Here is a 16,308-nt window from a genome sequence, read left to right as displayed (position 1 = left end):
GGTTAAAACAGATAGGACACAACAAGTTAAAAGAAACACAACATGCACCCAGTCTAAGTGGGGCTGGACCTCTCTCAAGAGGTCAACAGCCCCAGGCCTGCCGGAAAAGCCAGGTTTTGATAGCTTAATGGAAGGCCGTGAGAGTGGGTAGGGTCTGGATCTCTGGGGGTACCTCGTTCCATAGGGTTGGAGCGGCAACAGAGAAGGCCCTATTCCGAGGCGTCACCAGCCGGCATTGTCCAGCTGATGGTACCCGGAGAAGGCCCATCCTGTGTGATCTTACCGGTCTTAGGGAGGTATGCGGCAGAAGACGGTCTTGTAGATATCCAGGTCCTAGGCCAGATTGTTGCCGAGGTCCAGTACAGGTAGGCTATGGCCCAGCACAATTCACCTCCAACACCCTTCCTGATTAAAGTATGAGGGAAAGAACGTTATCATAGCCAAGAGGAAGAGGCCAGGAAAGCACATACTTCACATCTTGTGAGTTTTCTTTCCTCCTATGAAGGGCACATTCACTGAGGCATCCAGAATCCCAGGTTTGTGGGTACTGAAAAGAAAAAGACAGACTTGGTTACCTTGCTTTTAAAAGGAAGCCCAAATTGTGTAAACTATTCCCACCCTTCTTTACATTTTTTTCTATTGTATCAGAGGTGGGTTCCTACCGGTTCGCACCAGTTCGGTAGAACCGGTTCGTCAAATCTACCGAACCGGTTAGAAGAGGTTCCACCAGTGGACCCGGAAAGCAGGACACACCTACTGTATTGTATGATCAAAAGGACTTCCCTGATAGTATTGAGAAAGAATCCTCTGTTTTCAAAGAGCCCAGCATTATTGTTGCTAAAACTAAATTAAAAAAAACCCTAAATTTAAAAATTAAATTAATTTTTAAATTAATGAGAGCGTTCAAGCCTCTTACCCAGCCTCTTGTAAGGGTGCATGGAATAAAATGTTGCTCAGTTCTCTAAAACTGTGCCCAAACCTCAAACAAATGGCATGTATATACATCTGTCCACTAAACCCTCTTCTAACCTCTGCCACCATTTGGGCTGGTTTTGCCTTACCCAGAACCTCTCCTCTTCCAGATGGCATGTTGTCTTCTTATCATTTGGTCAGTCAAATAATTTTTTTTAACCAAATCTTACAGCCTGACCCTTTTGTGTCCTAGATGATAGCTTTGCCCTATCCTTAAATCAGTAAGTGTGTGGAGGTAAATTAGCTCTGGCCTATCTTTACTGCATTTCAGCCAGTGATGGGTTTCAAATATTGTTCGAACCTACTCTGTGGGTGTGGCCTCCTTTGTGGGAGTGGCTTGCTGCCCATGTGACCGGATGGGAGTGGCTTGCCACCCATGTGACCGGATATGAAGATGCCGACAACACTTGTCAGAACCACCTTAAATTACATCACACGCAGCACTGGCATGCATAAGAATATGATGTAAATTTGTTTTTTTTAAAGGCATCTTTGGTTTGCGTTAAAACAACTTCAACACACGCAATGTTCTGATTGCACCACAAACGCAGTAGTCATCCTTACCTTTCACAGAGGCACTGAGTTTTATAAATATGAGCATGATAGTGTAGAATAATCATATCCAAGGACCAGTGGTGGGTTTCAAAAAAGTTTGGAACATCTTCTGTAAGTGTGGCCTGCTTTCCGGGTCCACTGGTGGAACCTCTTCTAACCGGTTCGGTAGATTTGACGAACTGGTTCTACCGAATAGGTGCGAACTGGTAGGAACCCACCTCTGATTTCAGCAATGATCTGTAGATGGCAGAAAGTTGCTTTTCTAAAGGCTTTTTACTGCAGTTTTTCTCCTCCTCCTCCTCCTCCTCCTCCTCCTCCTCCTCCTCCTCCTCCTCCTCCTCCTCCTCCTCCTCCTCCTCCTCCTTAACAACAACAACAGTAAGAACATGAAATGGAACAACTGCTTTCAGAAAAAAAAGAAAATACTGTACCTCATGGGAAGTATCGTATTTCCCTTTGCAATAAAATGGTACATGTGAAGACAGTATTCACTATTTGACAGTGAAGGAGATAATTTCTTATTTAAATACAAGTCCCTTAAGAGAAAACCCAATACCTTTACCGTGTTGATAGAGCTAGGTTTTATGTCTATGTCTATTCAATGACTATATTTAGAAAGTCAATATTCATAAATCGCACAACTGGAAATGAACACCTTTTAGTACCTCATTAATTATATGGAATAAAGCTCGAACAATGCTCAGAAACTGTCCACAGGAAACAGCTCTGCTTTCCACCCCCACAGATCCATCCACAGAACATTTCCTTGTCAAAGGTTTGTGTGGGCAGCTGCCGTTGTTGGATTAATTTGATTTTCAAGTCTTTCATAAAAGCCGTCAGTCAAGGACAAAAAAACAAACAAACAAAGGGCAAAACAACTTCAGCCATTCCTTGCGTCAAAAAAAAAAAACCTCCTCAAACCTAAATGATAAGCAGTGATTAGTAGGACAAAAGCCAAGGTGTAGAAAACGTACAGCACTGATTCGGTGCTACGAAAACCTTATAGCCCAGCAAACAGATCACTTTAATATTGAAGGCTCTTGGCTGAGGTGAGCCGTTATTGTTTCTGCTTTCGAGATAAGAACCAAAGTTTCAAGGAAAGCATTACAATAATTACTACTGTTGTTGTTGTTGTTGTTGTTGTTGTTGTTGTTGTGACTGGAGAAGACTCTGTAGCCTGCATTTTAACTAACAATTCTAAGATGGCTTGATCTCCAAATAATAATGGGAAAAAAATGTTGGAAGAAAGCAATTTTCATGACACGCAATGGAAACCCATAGGGCTCTAATTGATTTAGAGCCGAGTTGGCGCAGTGGTTAGGGTGCAGTCCTGCAGGCCACTTCAGCTGACTGTTATCTGCAGTTCAGCGGTTCTAATCTCACCGGCTCAAGGTTGACTCAGCCTTCCATCCTTCCGAGGTGGGTGAAATGAGGACCCAGACTGTGGGGGCGATATGCTGACTCTGTAAACCGCTTAGAGAGGGCTGAAAGCCCTATGAAGCGGTATATAAGTCTAACTGCTATTGCTATTGCTATTTTCCTCATAAAAAAACATTTGTAGGTGCCTCATATCTTTTTGCCAGTTCTGCCTCAACGTGAATTTTTAAGCAAGAATGATCTTTGATTCCATTTGTTGACAAAGGTATAGTTTACTAAAGGTCAAGTGGATTACAACAAAGCTAAGACAGAACTGAAGTTGGATGCCAAAATCCCTGGATCTAATTCCCTCTCCCCAAGGCACATCCCATTGCTGGTCCCCCCCCCCCCCACCTGAGTGCAGGCTGTCTTGTGGTTACATTCTTCTCCCAGGAAAGTGACCTTGAGGCATTGTCCTTGAGAGGCACATTTATGTCTATAACTTTCACTTTCCCCCAAGCATTCCTTCTCCATTTTACCCTCCCCCCCCCCCCCCGGTTCATGGCAAACTAGTGCTGAACAATAGGAGAGTTTCCTAACTCTCTTGTCAATCATAAGAAAGTTCTTTGCCTTCCACTCTCAGATCAGTCATTTCCCCTTTACCTGTTTTTTTCTGACTACAGCCTTATCTACCATTTGCTTGTGATCAGTTTCCTTCTCTCTCTCTCTCTCTCTCTCTCTCTCTCTCTCTCTGTGTGTGTGTGTGTGTGTCTGTCTCTGTCTCTGTGTGTGTGTGTCTCTCTCTCTGTGTCTGTCTCTGTCTCTGTGTCTGTCTCTCTCTGTCTCTCTCTCTCTCTCTCTCTCACACACACACACACACACACACACACACACAGAGGGAAGGAGGGAGGGAGAGGGGTGAGAGGGAGGGAGAGAGAGAAGCTTGAGAAATATTTTTCCTATATTCCCCAATGTAAGATTTATTAACAGTCTTTCTTGTTATAACCATAGCAGTCCAAAAGCTCTCTTTTTTGGCAAATACGTCTATCACCTAGATGCAAGTCTAATTTATCCATATCAACATTTGCTATATTTCTCTCTCTTGCATAATCATTTTTTTGTTAAAAAAAAATCTTCTTGATATCCCCGGCCATGGCATTTATCAGTAATTCTAAACGGGGAAATAGATTCAGATGGATTTGGTTACTTTCTTGAAATATATATTTTTTTCCTCTCCTCAAAATGGTGCATTAGCATGATAGGGGAATACATAACTTCCAAACATCTCTTTCATGGAAGGGGCTTAAAACTTTCAAAGTCAATTCCCGAAGATTGTGGGAGAGGAGCAGCCTAGAAATTAGGATGGGGAATAAACCTATGCCTTTGGAATTCTAAATGATGGAGTGCCTTTACTTACCATGTTTAGTCCTTGAAAATGTGAGTTTTCAAAATTTAAAATCATGGCACCAGTTCCTCATCATTATAAAAAAATATAGGACTAATCAATCACCACTTAGAGTCTGAATCAACAGCCTTCCAAGTCTCTTCTTTCTTTCTTTCTTTCTTTCTTTCTTTCTTTCTTTCTTTCTTTCTTTCTCTCTCTCTCTCTCTCCCTCTCTTTCTCTCTTTCTCTCACTCACTCACTCTCACTCTCACTCTTTCTTCCACTTTATGTCCCTTTTCCTGCTCATTTCTTTCATGTATCATCTCTCCTTTGTTCTCCTATCATGCTTATTCAAAGGATTCCAATTTCTTTGGGAACACCCATAGGTATAAATACATCTTCCTCTGCATGAGTAAAGCAACTGAAAGCCTTTTTCTCAAACAAAAACTCTGGGACACAGTCTGAATGGTGTCCCCCCCTCTTTCTGTGATTTTCTTTTACATTAAAGAACTTTACTCCAGATTATATATTTTTGTGAAAATAACTAGAACAGTGAAGAAAAATACATACTGATCTTTAGCATTGCTGGAATCAAGTTACCCGACATAAATAAAAGAAGAGTAAATTAATTTAAGGGCATACGAGACAGCAGAAGTGGGTGGAAAGGGGAGGGGGGTGGAAGTTTGGGATTGGTCGTTTCAAAATCTCTAAGGGATGAAAACTGATATAGGAAATGTGCCCTGGGGGGAAATATAAAAAAGAAAATGATGGAGAATCAATCATGCCAGCAAATCACCAGCAGTGTGCATACTTTAATCCATTAATGGGAGAGATATCTGTGATCATAAAAGCAGGTTAGAGTCAGCCTGAAAGCTTATAGGTGGGCGGGGGAGAGAGAGCGAGAACAAGGAGAGAGAGAGAGAGAGAGAGGGAGGGAGGGAGGGAGGGAGAGAGAGAGAGAGAGAGAGAGAGACGGAAGCAGGGAGTAAATGAAAATAAATAGACTGGCTGAGCTGCTGAGAAGCATTAGGACCAATAATGAGAGATCTCAGAAGACCTGCGCTTCAGAGTATTCTGCTTTCTTTAGAAGAGTTGTGCCTTGATTCTGGATGATCCACATGGTTCGTTGTTGTTTTTTTAAATCACCCCCTTTGTAGTTTAATGGGCATTCCCATTGCTTTTTGTGCCTCTCTCTAAAAAGCATTGACGTGGAAAGAAGAAGCAGCAGGGGGGTGGAGGGACTGCAGCTCTTCTAAAAATACGGAGGGCATGCAGGAGTGCGAGCAAGCTGGGGAGGAGGAGGAGGGTGTGAGAGTGCCTCACACCATGTTTTCTGGATGCCAGCTGGGTGCAGTTTTGGAAATGTTCCTCCTGTGAATGGAGGCACCATGAACATTTGGGAAGTGATCCTGGCTTTCTTGATTGTGGTGCTCATCCTTGTATCGTTGCTGTCCAATGTGTTGGTGCTGATCTGCTTTCTGTATAGCGCAGATATCCGCAAGCAAGTCCCCGGATTGTTTATCCTCAACCTGACCTTCTGCAACTTGTTGATGACTGCTTTGAACATGCCTCTCACTCTGGCTGGGATCATTTACAAGAAACCACCTGGAGGAGAACAGCTTTGCCACATAGTGGGGTTTTTAGAGACTTTCTTGACTACCAACTCCATGCTGAGCATGGCAGCTCTCAGCATTGACCGGTGGATAGCAGTGGTATTTCCTCTAAACTACCATTCCAAGATGCGTTACAAAGATGCTGCCCTCATCCTCAGCTACACGTGGTTACACTCAGTATCTTTCCCCATTGTGGCAACTTCTCTTTCTTGGGTAGGGTTCCACCACCTTTATGCCTCTTGCACCCTGTACAACAAGAAACTGGAGGAGAGGACCCAGTTTATGATTTTCACAGGGATCTTTCATTCCTTTAGCTTTCTCCTCTCTCTCATAGTCTTGTGCTTCACATATCTGAAAGTGCTGAAGGTGGCACGCTTTCACTGTAAAAGGATTGACGTGATTACTATGCAGACCCTTGTGCTTCTTGTGGACATCCATCCCAGGTAAGGAGATGCCTTCATCTTTTACTAACAAGATTACTAACAAGAACCCTACTAAGGATTCCTGTTAGACAAAACTATCGTCTATCTCTGTCTAATTATTTTAAAATGTAGCTCTTCCTTGCTTTTCCTCTGCATGATTCTATTCCCCCAAATCTATGAAATTTATTGCTAATAATATTTTGAAAATGTGTTAGGGGCATGTGGCAGGCAAAGAAAAGCCATCTAGGAATGTGTTTTGAAGACTGTACTGGAATCTAAAAGTTTACACATGGATGCATTTCCTTTAGGGTAGCGCATTTTGACAGTTTTGCTAGTGAGTGAATAGATCCATGTCTGTTCATTAATGTTGATCGGTGTTATTCATACATGCTGTAAGAATAAAATCAGATTGAAATTTCTGTTGTCCCTTAAGATATATCAGTGGGAAAATAGCATACTGAATGCTATTCTGGATTTTTGGTGCATTTTGGAATTTCACTGTAAAGTCAGTAACTTTCCTTGAAGGAAGGATGCCCAGAGAAATATTTATTCCAAAAATAAACACAAGCAACGAACTGGTACAAATACATCAAAAATAGCATTAAGATTCAAATTCATACTGACAAGGAAAGAAAGTTGAGTTAAGTGTACTCAAGAGTCCTTAAATCAACCCACATTTTCTATGCATAGTAAGATGAATCTCAAGCTAGAGGTGAAAGAAGGACCATCATGATAAGAAAGCATAAATAGTGGGAAGATAGAAACAGGAGGATCGAGAATTAGGAAATATAATTAGAAGATCTATAAAATAGAAAGGAGAAGTGAAAGAATTCAATGGGAAAACTGATCTAACTATCTTAGCTAGATTAGGTTTTGCTCAAGAGAAATAAAGAAACATTTCAAGGGGCAAAGTCACAGAACAATCTGTTTCATTTACTGAGACTTCAAAGTATGTGTGTATTATGTGTAGATGTGTGTGTGTGGAGGGGAGGGATCATCAGAAACAATAAACATTGTGATGGATAATATAAACATTGACTGTAAAGATGTCACTGGAAGAAATAAATAAAGGTGAATGTCCCAATTGGCACTTATCATACATGAATAAATGAAGTAGAAGCAATGTACTCTAGTAACTTGTCATCTCCAACAAGAAAAAAAAATCAAGTTACGATTATTGAAACTATATTGATATTAATAATATGGAACCAAAAAGAAAAGATAGATAATTATGCAAACAAAAAGAATAATGAGTAATACACATTTTTACAATGGGTTTCTACTAATGGAAAGCAGATTTTGAATTCTGAGACCATGCTGTGGGTGTTCTCACAAAATGGCTCCTTGGGTACTTTTCTACTCACAAAATGGTTGTCATCAGGGGCATATCTCACTCTTAGTTTTAATAGTACTAATTTTAAACTTTAAACTTTAACCAAACTTTATATGATTATATTGTATTTGTTGTACAGACGTTATCATATTGTATGGTTATACACTATCCTGAGTCACCTTTGGTGAAACGGGCAGCCATGTAGATCGAATAAATAAAATAATACAAATAAATAACCAATCAGAAAACACTGATGTATTAGAAGATCAATCATCCTAATACTCTTTCTTATAATGTCCCTAAAGGCCTTTTGTGACACCTTGGAATACTTAGAGCGTAGAGTCACAGTTGCTATTCTTTCTTATTGTCTAAGATAAAATTGATGCGATTCATCAGTAAAGAAAACTGGGCTGAAGTTCTTTACTTTATTATTAGTCCAGAATCCCATTTTTTTAAAAAGTAAAGTTACTAAAAAAATGTAAAAAATGAAGTATGGAACTAGATATTTGGAGGGTTGCCAATGTAAGTCACCTTATAAGGGAGATGTGTGATATATTAAATAAATAAATAAATAATAAACAAATAAACAAATAAACAAATAAACAAATAAACAAACAAATAAACAAATAAACAAACAAACAAACAAACAAACAAACAAACAAACAAATAAATAAATAAAGTATCTCCTCCCTCCCCTTACCAAAAAACCCCAGTCCATAGGCTAGCATAAGATAGGAAGTAAGGATATAAGATTTTTATGGGAGCTGGTGAGAAATGAGGTTCAGACTGATGTCCCCGACCCATTGCTTGACATCTTAAAACCACTTAAGATCAAGGTACACAAGCTACTAGAAAGTTGTGATTACATGTCCCACTTTTATATTTAAAAATAATAGGAGCTATAATTTGGAAAGCCCTATTACTTTTGCAGACAGTTACAGCATTCATGGAAGTGAACCCATTCCAATAGCATAATATTATAAATCACAATAATTCAGTATCAATTGCGGTGCAATTTAAATTACAGAAAAATAGCCTAGTTGGAACACATTTACATTTCTTTCTTTCAATATTGCTTCCAATCTAACCTGGATTCCTGAGACAACTTTAAGAAGTCTCATAGATCACTACAAGTTCAAAGTTGAACCGTTTTAAGGTAAATTATTTTGAACGTGTTTTCAGAATAAAATGGAATTTCCAGTAAAATGGAACGAAGGTTCTGTGAATTGGGAACAAGGAATCTATTTTGTAGAAGAATTGTAATGCAATGTGAAACACATAATAGACATTTGAAACGCAAGTAATGCTAAAAAATTCCATTTGGTTAGAAAAGATTGTGTAAAAGGAACAGGTCAAATGTATGAGGTCAAAGTATTATGGGACATACTCTTTAATAAATGCAGAATCTCATCATCAGAAACCATTAATTTGAAAGTGGGGGTATCTCTTTCATTTCCAAAGTGATAATGTAGTTTTGGACAAATTATAAAGCAGAATATTATAAATCCAGTACAAAACAAGATTTGCAACCAATTACATAAACACCAAAGGTTCCTTTTATTATTATTATAGAATGAAAAAAAAAAGTTGGGTCAGAAAATGAGAATACCACATGGGCTTCATTCAGAAATAATATACACAAACCTTTGATTCATACATATTTTTCCATTTCTTCCTGACTTAGTGCTGAAAGTTGCATCCAAATGCTAAATGCTATTAACTTTGCTTGTCAGAAGGTCACAAAAGAGGATTACATGACCCCAGAGCACTGCAACGGTCATAAATATGAGTCAGTGGTCAACCATCTGAATTTTGATCACATTACCATGGGGATGCTGCAATGGTCATAAGCGCAAAAAAAAAAGATCATAAGTGACTTATTTCAGTGCCGTTGTAACTTCAGTCACAAAATGAACTGTTGTAAATTAAGGACTCCCTCTAGCAGTTGATCACAACAGAGTTGAAGAAAATCAGTTCAAAAGCAATAGCTTGGATTTGATTTGCTTAATTGATCATGGGCAATGATAGTGTGATGTTATATTTCAGTGGGCTTAAACTATAAACTTCTTCTAATATTGCTAGAGGATGAGAAGATAAGAAGGAACCCTTGGTTATGAAGATCATCACCCTGATTTAATCCCTTAGTAGGATTTATTTTCACAGAAATCATAAGCACATACACTGACCTCAGTATTAAATGCCAGCTGGAGTTCTCTTATCCATTAATTGATGTAGAAGTAACAACTAAGAATGGTTTTATATCTTCATTTACTTTCCAGGAATGCTTCTTTTTCAGTTGAAGTCTGATATTGAGGTTCACATTAGATTCATCTTAATGTATTAAATCAGATTGGAAACCAGATTTCTTTTGTTTTCAAATATTTTTTGTATTAAGAATGATACATGTCAGTGTTAAAAGTCAATGCAAATGAAAAAAAATACAAACAAGGGAATTTAAAAAAGAAAGAACAGGGAGAGGTGAAAAAAGGAAATCAAAGAAAAAAGTGGAAAGATAAAGAAATAGTAATTTTTCCCTCATCCCTGGTAAAATAGCTTAGTTTTGTAATAGTTTACAAAACATATCTAAATAAAAATTAATATCTGTTCTCCCCATAGCATATTTATTAGGAAAGGAAAACAAAATTAAAATAGGATGTCAATCAATGTTTGTAGCACTGCAACCAGACACAATTATTTTCTTCACAATCTCTCTTGTCCCCATAACTCAACTCTTAGACAAGGAAAACAGAGTGCAAATACTCCATCAATCCTTGTCAGAAAAAGGGAAACCAGATTTCCCCATTAAATTAATTTTTCCCCTTAAAGATTTGGCTGTTAATTAAGATGAGAGAGAGTTTAGAATGCAATATGTAATATTTGATTCTATTTGAAAACATTTCTGGGTTGTTTGTGATTAATCAGCATTTAAATATAAGTAAATCATTTAGAGCAGTGTTTCTCAACCTTGGCGACTTTAAGTCCTGTGGACTTCAACTCCCAGAATCCCCCAGCCAGCTGGCTGGGGGATTCTGGGAGTTGAAGTCCACAGGATTTAAAGTCGTCAAGGTTGAGAAACACTGATTTAGAGGAAAAAGAACCACATTCTAGAAAATAGATATACTTAAATGTCAGTGTCAGTCAATTGATCTCAAAGTTGTATATAACTAAGATGACTTCCAGGAATCACAGTTAATTCTAATGACACTTATTAATTGCATTCCTTTGTATTTCTTTTCCCCTTCATACTTTACAATTCATGAGACAAAGCTTCCTCCTGAATGTGATGCTTATTACAGAAATATGGATTATTTGGGCATTTGAAGGAAGGGTACTAAGTAACCAAATCAACACTTCTGGATTTGCTGCACAGCACATTATAAAGTGTTGCATATTCAATATGCAAATACCAGCTGCGACCTGATTGGTTGGTCGTTTTGACAGTTGGTCTGAGTGCTAGTATAAATACCCTGACAGTTGCAGGGAACGTTTGAATCGCTTGTCACCTGTGTTATAATAAAGATCTGTCTTGCACATGGCTCCTGTGTGTCAATTCCCTCACAACAACAACCCACACGTTACAATACTGGCGACGAGGATGGGATTGATATGCGATTCCCGCAGAGCCTAACAACATCAGCCAACGTGAACGCAGGAAAAAAAATTTTCTTTCCTACATTGAGGGCCTGTCAGGGCCGCCGCTATGGCCAGCAAGCGACATCAACAGCAGCCTCTGGTTGTAGCCAACCTCAGTAAGCTCCAGGCTTACCTCCATCCGTCTGAGGGACGGGCTTCCTACGCTTAACCTCGACTGGAGCCGCCGCCGCTACTCAGGGACGAGCTATGGACCGTGATGGCTAAACTGCGCCAGCTGTGCCTGCCTGCCTGCCTGCCACCAGCTGTTCCTACGGCATGCCTGCCACCAGCTGTTCCTATGGCACTCCAACCGCCTCGTTCCAACCGCTGCGTTCAACAACAGCCTCGTTCTCCAAGATGCGACCTAGCACCACCGGTTACGCTCTCTCAGCCTGTCTAAAGCCTCTCCAACACTAGCACACTCACAACATACACCAGACTGTCCTCTACACCATGAGCCTCCTTCCGCTGCAAAGGCCACCACTTGCTTCTCGAACCAACGAGAGCTACAACACAACGAGAGCCTCCCTGCTGCAAAGATTCCAAAGGACCTGTTTTTTTTTCCTGGTTCTAAAATTTAGCTACGAAGGACTCACCACCATCTTGAAACAGCAGAACTGGGGGGAAGGAGAGAGATTGAATATGCAAATACCAGCTGCGACGTGATTGGCTGGTCATTTGGTCTTTAGAACTGGGGGGAAGGAGTGTTGCATATTCAATATGCAAATACCAGCTGCGACCTGATTGGTTGGTCGTTTTGACAGTTGGTCTGAGTGCTAGTATAAATACCCTGACAGTTGCAGGGAACGTTTGAATCGCTTGTCACCTGTGTTATAATAAAGATCTGTCTTGCACATGGCTCCTGCGTGTCAATTCCCTCACAACAACAACCCACACGTTACAATATAAAGTAATCTATTAGTGACTAAAAGAGGTCAGAATGGCAGTTGTACTATTTTAAGTAGAAAGGGAGAATCTCTGGTGTTTCACACTTGAATGATCAAAGAAGATGTTCCGCTAATTGTAAAAAAAAAAGTGCATGCATCTTTTGAGGATGTTTTAAAACTTCTAATTGGTTAAAATAGTTTAGCAGGGCTGTCAAACTTCCGGCCCATGGGCCAGATGCATCACAGGCTGGCCACACCCACGCCCGGTTTAGCGAAGGGAAAAAAGTCCCAATACTTCATGTGACACTGCCATGACGTGAGTTTGACACCCTGATCTAAAGTAAAAGTCTACAGCTCCCACTATTGTCTTCACATAGAGCTAACTTACATTTTAATTTGCCTCAACAACTGACAGCACTTAGCTGACATTAGTCAATTTCGTAACCTAAGCAGGGCCAGCCCTGATGACTATTTGGATGAAGGTTGTGAAATAGAAAATAAATGACAATGTTGGAAAATGGTACCATTGCAATTATTGTTGAGAACAAAGCTTAACTTTGATGACATCTTGGCTGTCTAGATAGAGTTTTAAAGAAAACACAATATTGAATAATGTTCACATGAGGTTGCCGTATCAGGTGAAGTTTTAGGTTTCTTGAGGATACTTCATTGGCTATGGTTACAAGAAGAATAGTTATTACAAGAGCCGAGGTGGCGCAGTGGTTAGGGCGCAGTACCGCAGGCCACTTCAGCTGACTGTTATCTGCAGTTCAGCGGTTCTAATCTCACCAGCTCAAGGTTGACTCAGCCTTCCATCCTTCCGAGGTGGGTGAAATGAAGACCCAGACCGTGGGGGCAATATGCTGACTTTGTAAACCGCTTAGAGAGGGCTGAAAGCCCTATGAAGCGGTATGTAAGTCTAACTGCTATTGCTATTATCTGTGCATTTCATTTCTAAATCTTAAGCATGTAACTTATATTAATCATTTTAATAATTATAAATGAATTACATGAAAAATTACACTCAGAATTCTTTACTCTAATCCTATTCATTTGCCCTTTCGGCTAACTCTTCATTTTCTTTATCTCATTTGTTTTCTAGTGTAACTATACAGTACTAAACATGATTTTAATTATAGATTGTCTATCTCCACATGAACACAATCTTGTAACCTTAGATGCCTCTGACTTAAGGCATTGTTGTTTGGATTAACTTCCCCCATCACAGCTTTTCTTGAACTTCATGTTAAGGATGGCAGGCAAACAGGTGATTTGTTTTATGTGTATATAATTGCATTCCTATATTGTATGGCTATAAAGATGCACTCCAAATTCAAAGCAAAAGCTCAATTTTACATGGAATTAATGAGTTAATTTTGAAAGACTGTTCTACCATTAGTATTTTGTTTTCCAGTGCTAACTAATAAACTACAAGTTGGCCTGACTAGCGTGCTCCTGCCTTTCCCACACTCATAGCTGGCTGGGAAATCTTAATCAAAGCTAAACAGCAAGATTATTTCTGCTAGCTATAATGCTGGCATAGATTTCATTTTCCATTCCATTTCTACATTTTTAAGCACATTTAAATTCCCAATTGTAAGAAATGTGATAACAAAGACTATTAGTGGGAAAACTGATAAAGCAGAAAGCAGTTTATAAAAATAGATGTGTCAAACAGTTTGAATCATTACTTAGATAAACAAGAGGAGATATTCAAAATTACTTTAAATAGGACTAATTGCATATTACCAGAATTCATACATAAAGAGACTTATGTACATATATAATGTAACTAGTAGAACAAATATATAAATGATGCAGCATTACATCTCATATTCTGTTTCTCTTTGATCTAATAATAGGAATGCTGCTGTATTTATATAACAAAATGCATTAATCTTGGAGTTTTATAAACATTCTGGGCAACATATCCTGGGAATAAATTCTAGTGAATGTAGAAAACTGCTGTGTGAATCCATTAACTGAGCTATACAACCAGTGAAAGCCTAAGTATTAATACTGTGATATTTAATAAGCTTGAGCTAAAATGCCAACTATCTCATCTTGGTAACCAGTATTTGTTTCTTCAGAGCAAAGTATTTGAATAATACTGTAACCAAATAAAGGAAGAAAGTCTTTTAAAATGGAGGTAGTTGAGCCTTGGCAAAGCAAAGTTCAAAATTCTACATCCGAGAAGAAGACTATGACAAATCTCTTCCCTATGGTTGCTAAGGATATTGCAGAAAAGTGTCCTTGAAATCACCAGAATTTTTTAATCAATTAGTAGCTATGTTTTTCTTCACCTTTAATACCATTATCTGTACATAAATACTCTCATTCTTCGATCATACAAATAGCCTTTTTTGTTAGTACAGTATTTTAGAATTTTGTGTTCTCTATATTTCATACTGTCTTTTATCCCTTGAAAAATATCCCTACATTTCTTTAAATCCTTCCTTTTTATCCTTCCATCTGCCAGTTTAACTCATCAAAATGAATGATTCCCCTTTTTGTAAACAGGTTTTTGCTGATATTTGAAACAGTTTAGGAACGGGATATGTTCCACAATAGAATAATGTAACCCTATCTAATCTCAGAGCTGAGTGGGATGTTCCCTCATACTTTCTGTCTTTTATCTGCTTTTTAAAATGACATTTCTAGGCTTCCCCACTCCTTGTGGGCCATGAACAATAAAAAATAATGTCATTAGAATTAAAATAGAATATCCATTTTGGGAGGGCTCCTAAATATCTGTCATTAGATTTGTAGTGGTATAATAAGAAGCACGTTTCTACAGCAATGTTGTGATTGAAAGAGCTGTTTGAGCCGAGGTGGCGCAGTGGTTAGAGTGCAGTACTTCAGGCCACTTCAGCTGACTGTTATCTGCAGTTCGGTGGTTCAAATCTCACCGGCTCAGGGTTGACTCAGCCTTCCATCCTTCCGAGGTAGGTAAAATGAGGACCCAGACTGTGGGGGCGATATGCTGACTCTGTAAACCGCTTAGAGAGGGCTGGAAGCCCTATGAAGTGGTATATAAGTCTAACTGCTATTGCTATTGTTTTGCATCCCAATCATTTATTTATTTTTTATGACATTTACTTCATTTATTCTTCCCTTATTTTTTAGGAACTAAAAGCAACACACACACACACACACACACACACACACACACACACACACACACACAATGCTCCCACCTCCTATTCTGCTGAACCCATTTTAAATGATAAACCTTTTTGACTTGACTACAGGTAGCCCTTGACGTATGGCCGCAATTGAGCCTGAATTGCAGTTACTAAGCAAGACAATTGCTAAGTGAGTTTTGCTACATTTTACAAACTTCGTTGCCCCAGCTGCTAAGTGAATTAAGGTGGTTGTGAAGTTAGTGACACTGTCGTTAAGTGAGTCTGGCTTCCCCACTGACTTTGCTTGTCAGAAAGTTGCAAAAGGGGATTACATTGACTCCAAAACACTATAGTCATTATAAATATGAGCCAATTGCCAAGCATCCAAATTTTGATCACATGACCATGGGGATGCCGCAGCAGCCAAAGTGTGAAAAATGGTCGTACATCACTTTTTTTCCAGTGTCATTGAAACGTCAAACAATCATTAAATGAGTGGTTGTAAGTCAAGGACTATCTGTATTAAGAGATTCCCTTTCCTGGTATGAACCTGGTACCTGACTACCTGTATTGACAGATTGTCTTTCCTGGTACCTTAGATGCTTCCACTGTCAGAAACTCACCTTTTAGCTTTTTACTCTGTGGGAGAGGATGCTCTTCCAAGAGCCAAGGTGGTGGAGTGGTTAGAGTGCAGCACTGCAGGCTACTTCAGCTGACTGCAGTTCTGCAGTTCGGCGGTTCAAATCTCACCGGCTCAAGGTTGACTCAGCCTTCCATCCTTCCGAGGTGGGTAAAATGAGGACCCGGATTGTTGGGGGCAAGATGCTGACTCTGTAAACTGCTTAGAGAGGGCTGAAAGCCCTATGAAGCGGTATATAAGTCTAACTGCTATTGCTATTGCTATTAAGATGAATCTTTTTCTGTCTTAAATATTTAGGACGATTGCCAAAACATGTCTGTCACCAATCTCTTTATGTTCGTTATTTTATTGTATTTTATTTTATTGACCTTGACTGTAATTTTTTCTT

The 16,308-nt window shown here is 39.2% G+C and overlaps 1 protein-coding gene across 1 annotated transcript in view; it reads left to right on the top strand.

Moving 5' to 3' along the window:
* The first annotated feature begins 5,640 nt into the window (after positions 1-5,640).
* GPR26 (G protein-coupled receptor 26) overlaps positions 5,641-16,308 on the top strand; it is a 36,749-nt gene continuing 26,081 nt past the window's right edge. The window contains exon 1 of the mRNA XM_032226000.1: positions 5,641-6,323. Coding sequence (XP_032081891.1) covers positions 5,656-6,323 — 668 coding nt within the window. The 5' untranslated portion in view covers positions 5,641-5,655. The remainder of the gene's footprint in view (positions 6,324-16,308) is intronic.

The sequence above is a fragment of the Thamnophis elegans genome, chromosome 10, assembly GCF_009769535.1.
Source record: "Thamnophis elegans isolate rThaEle1 chromosome 10, rThaEle1.pri, whole genome shotgun sequence".
NCBI classification, from domain to species: Eukaryota; Metazoa; Chordata; class Lepidosauria; order Squamata; family Colubridae; genus Thamnophis; species Thamnophis elegans.
The sequence above is the reverse complement of the archived record's forward strand: the minus strand, read 5'-3'. Positions and strand labels throughout refer to the sequence as shown.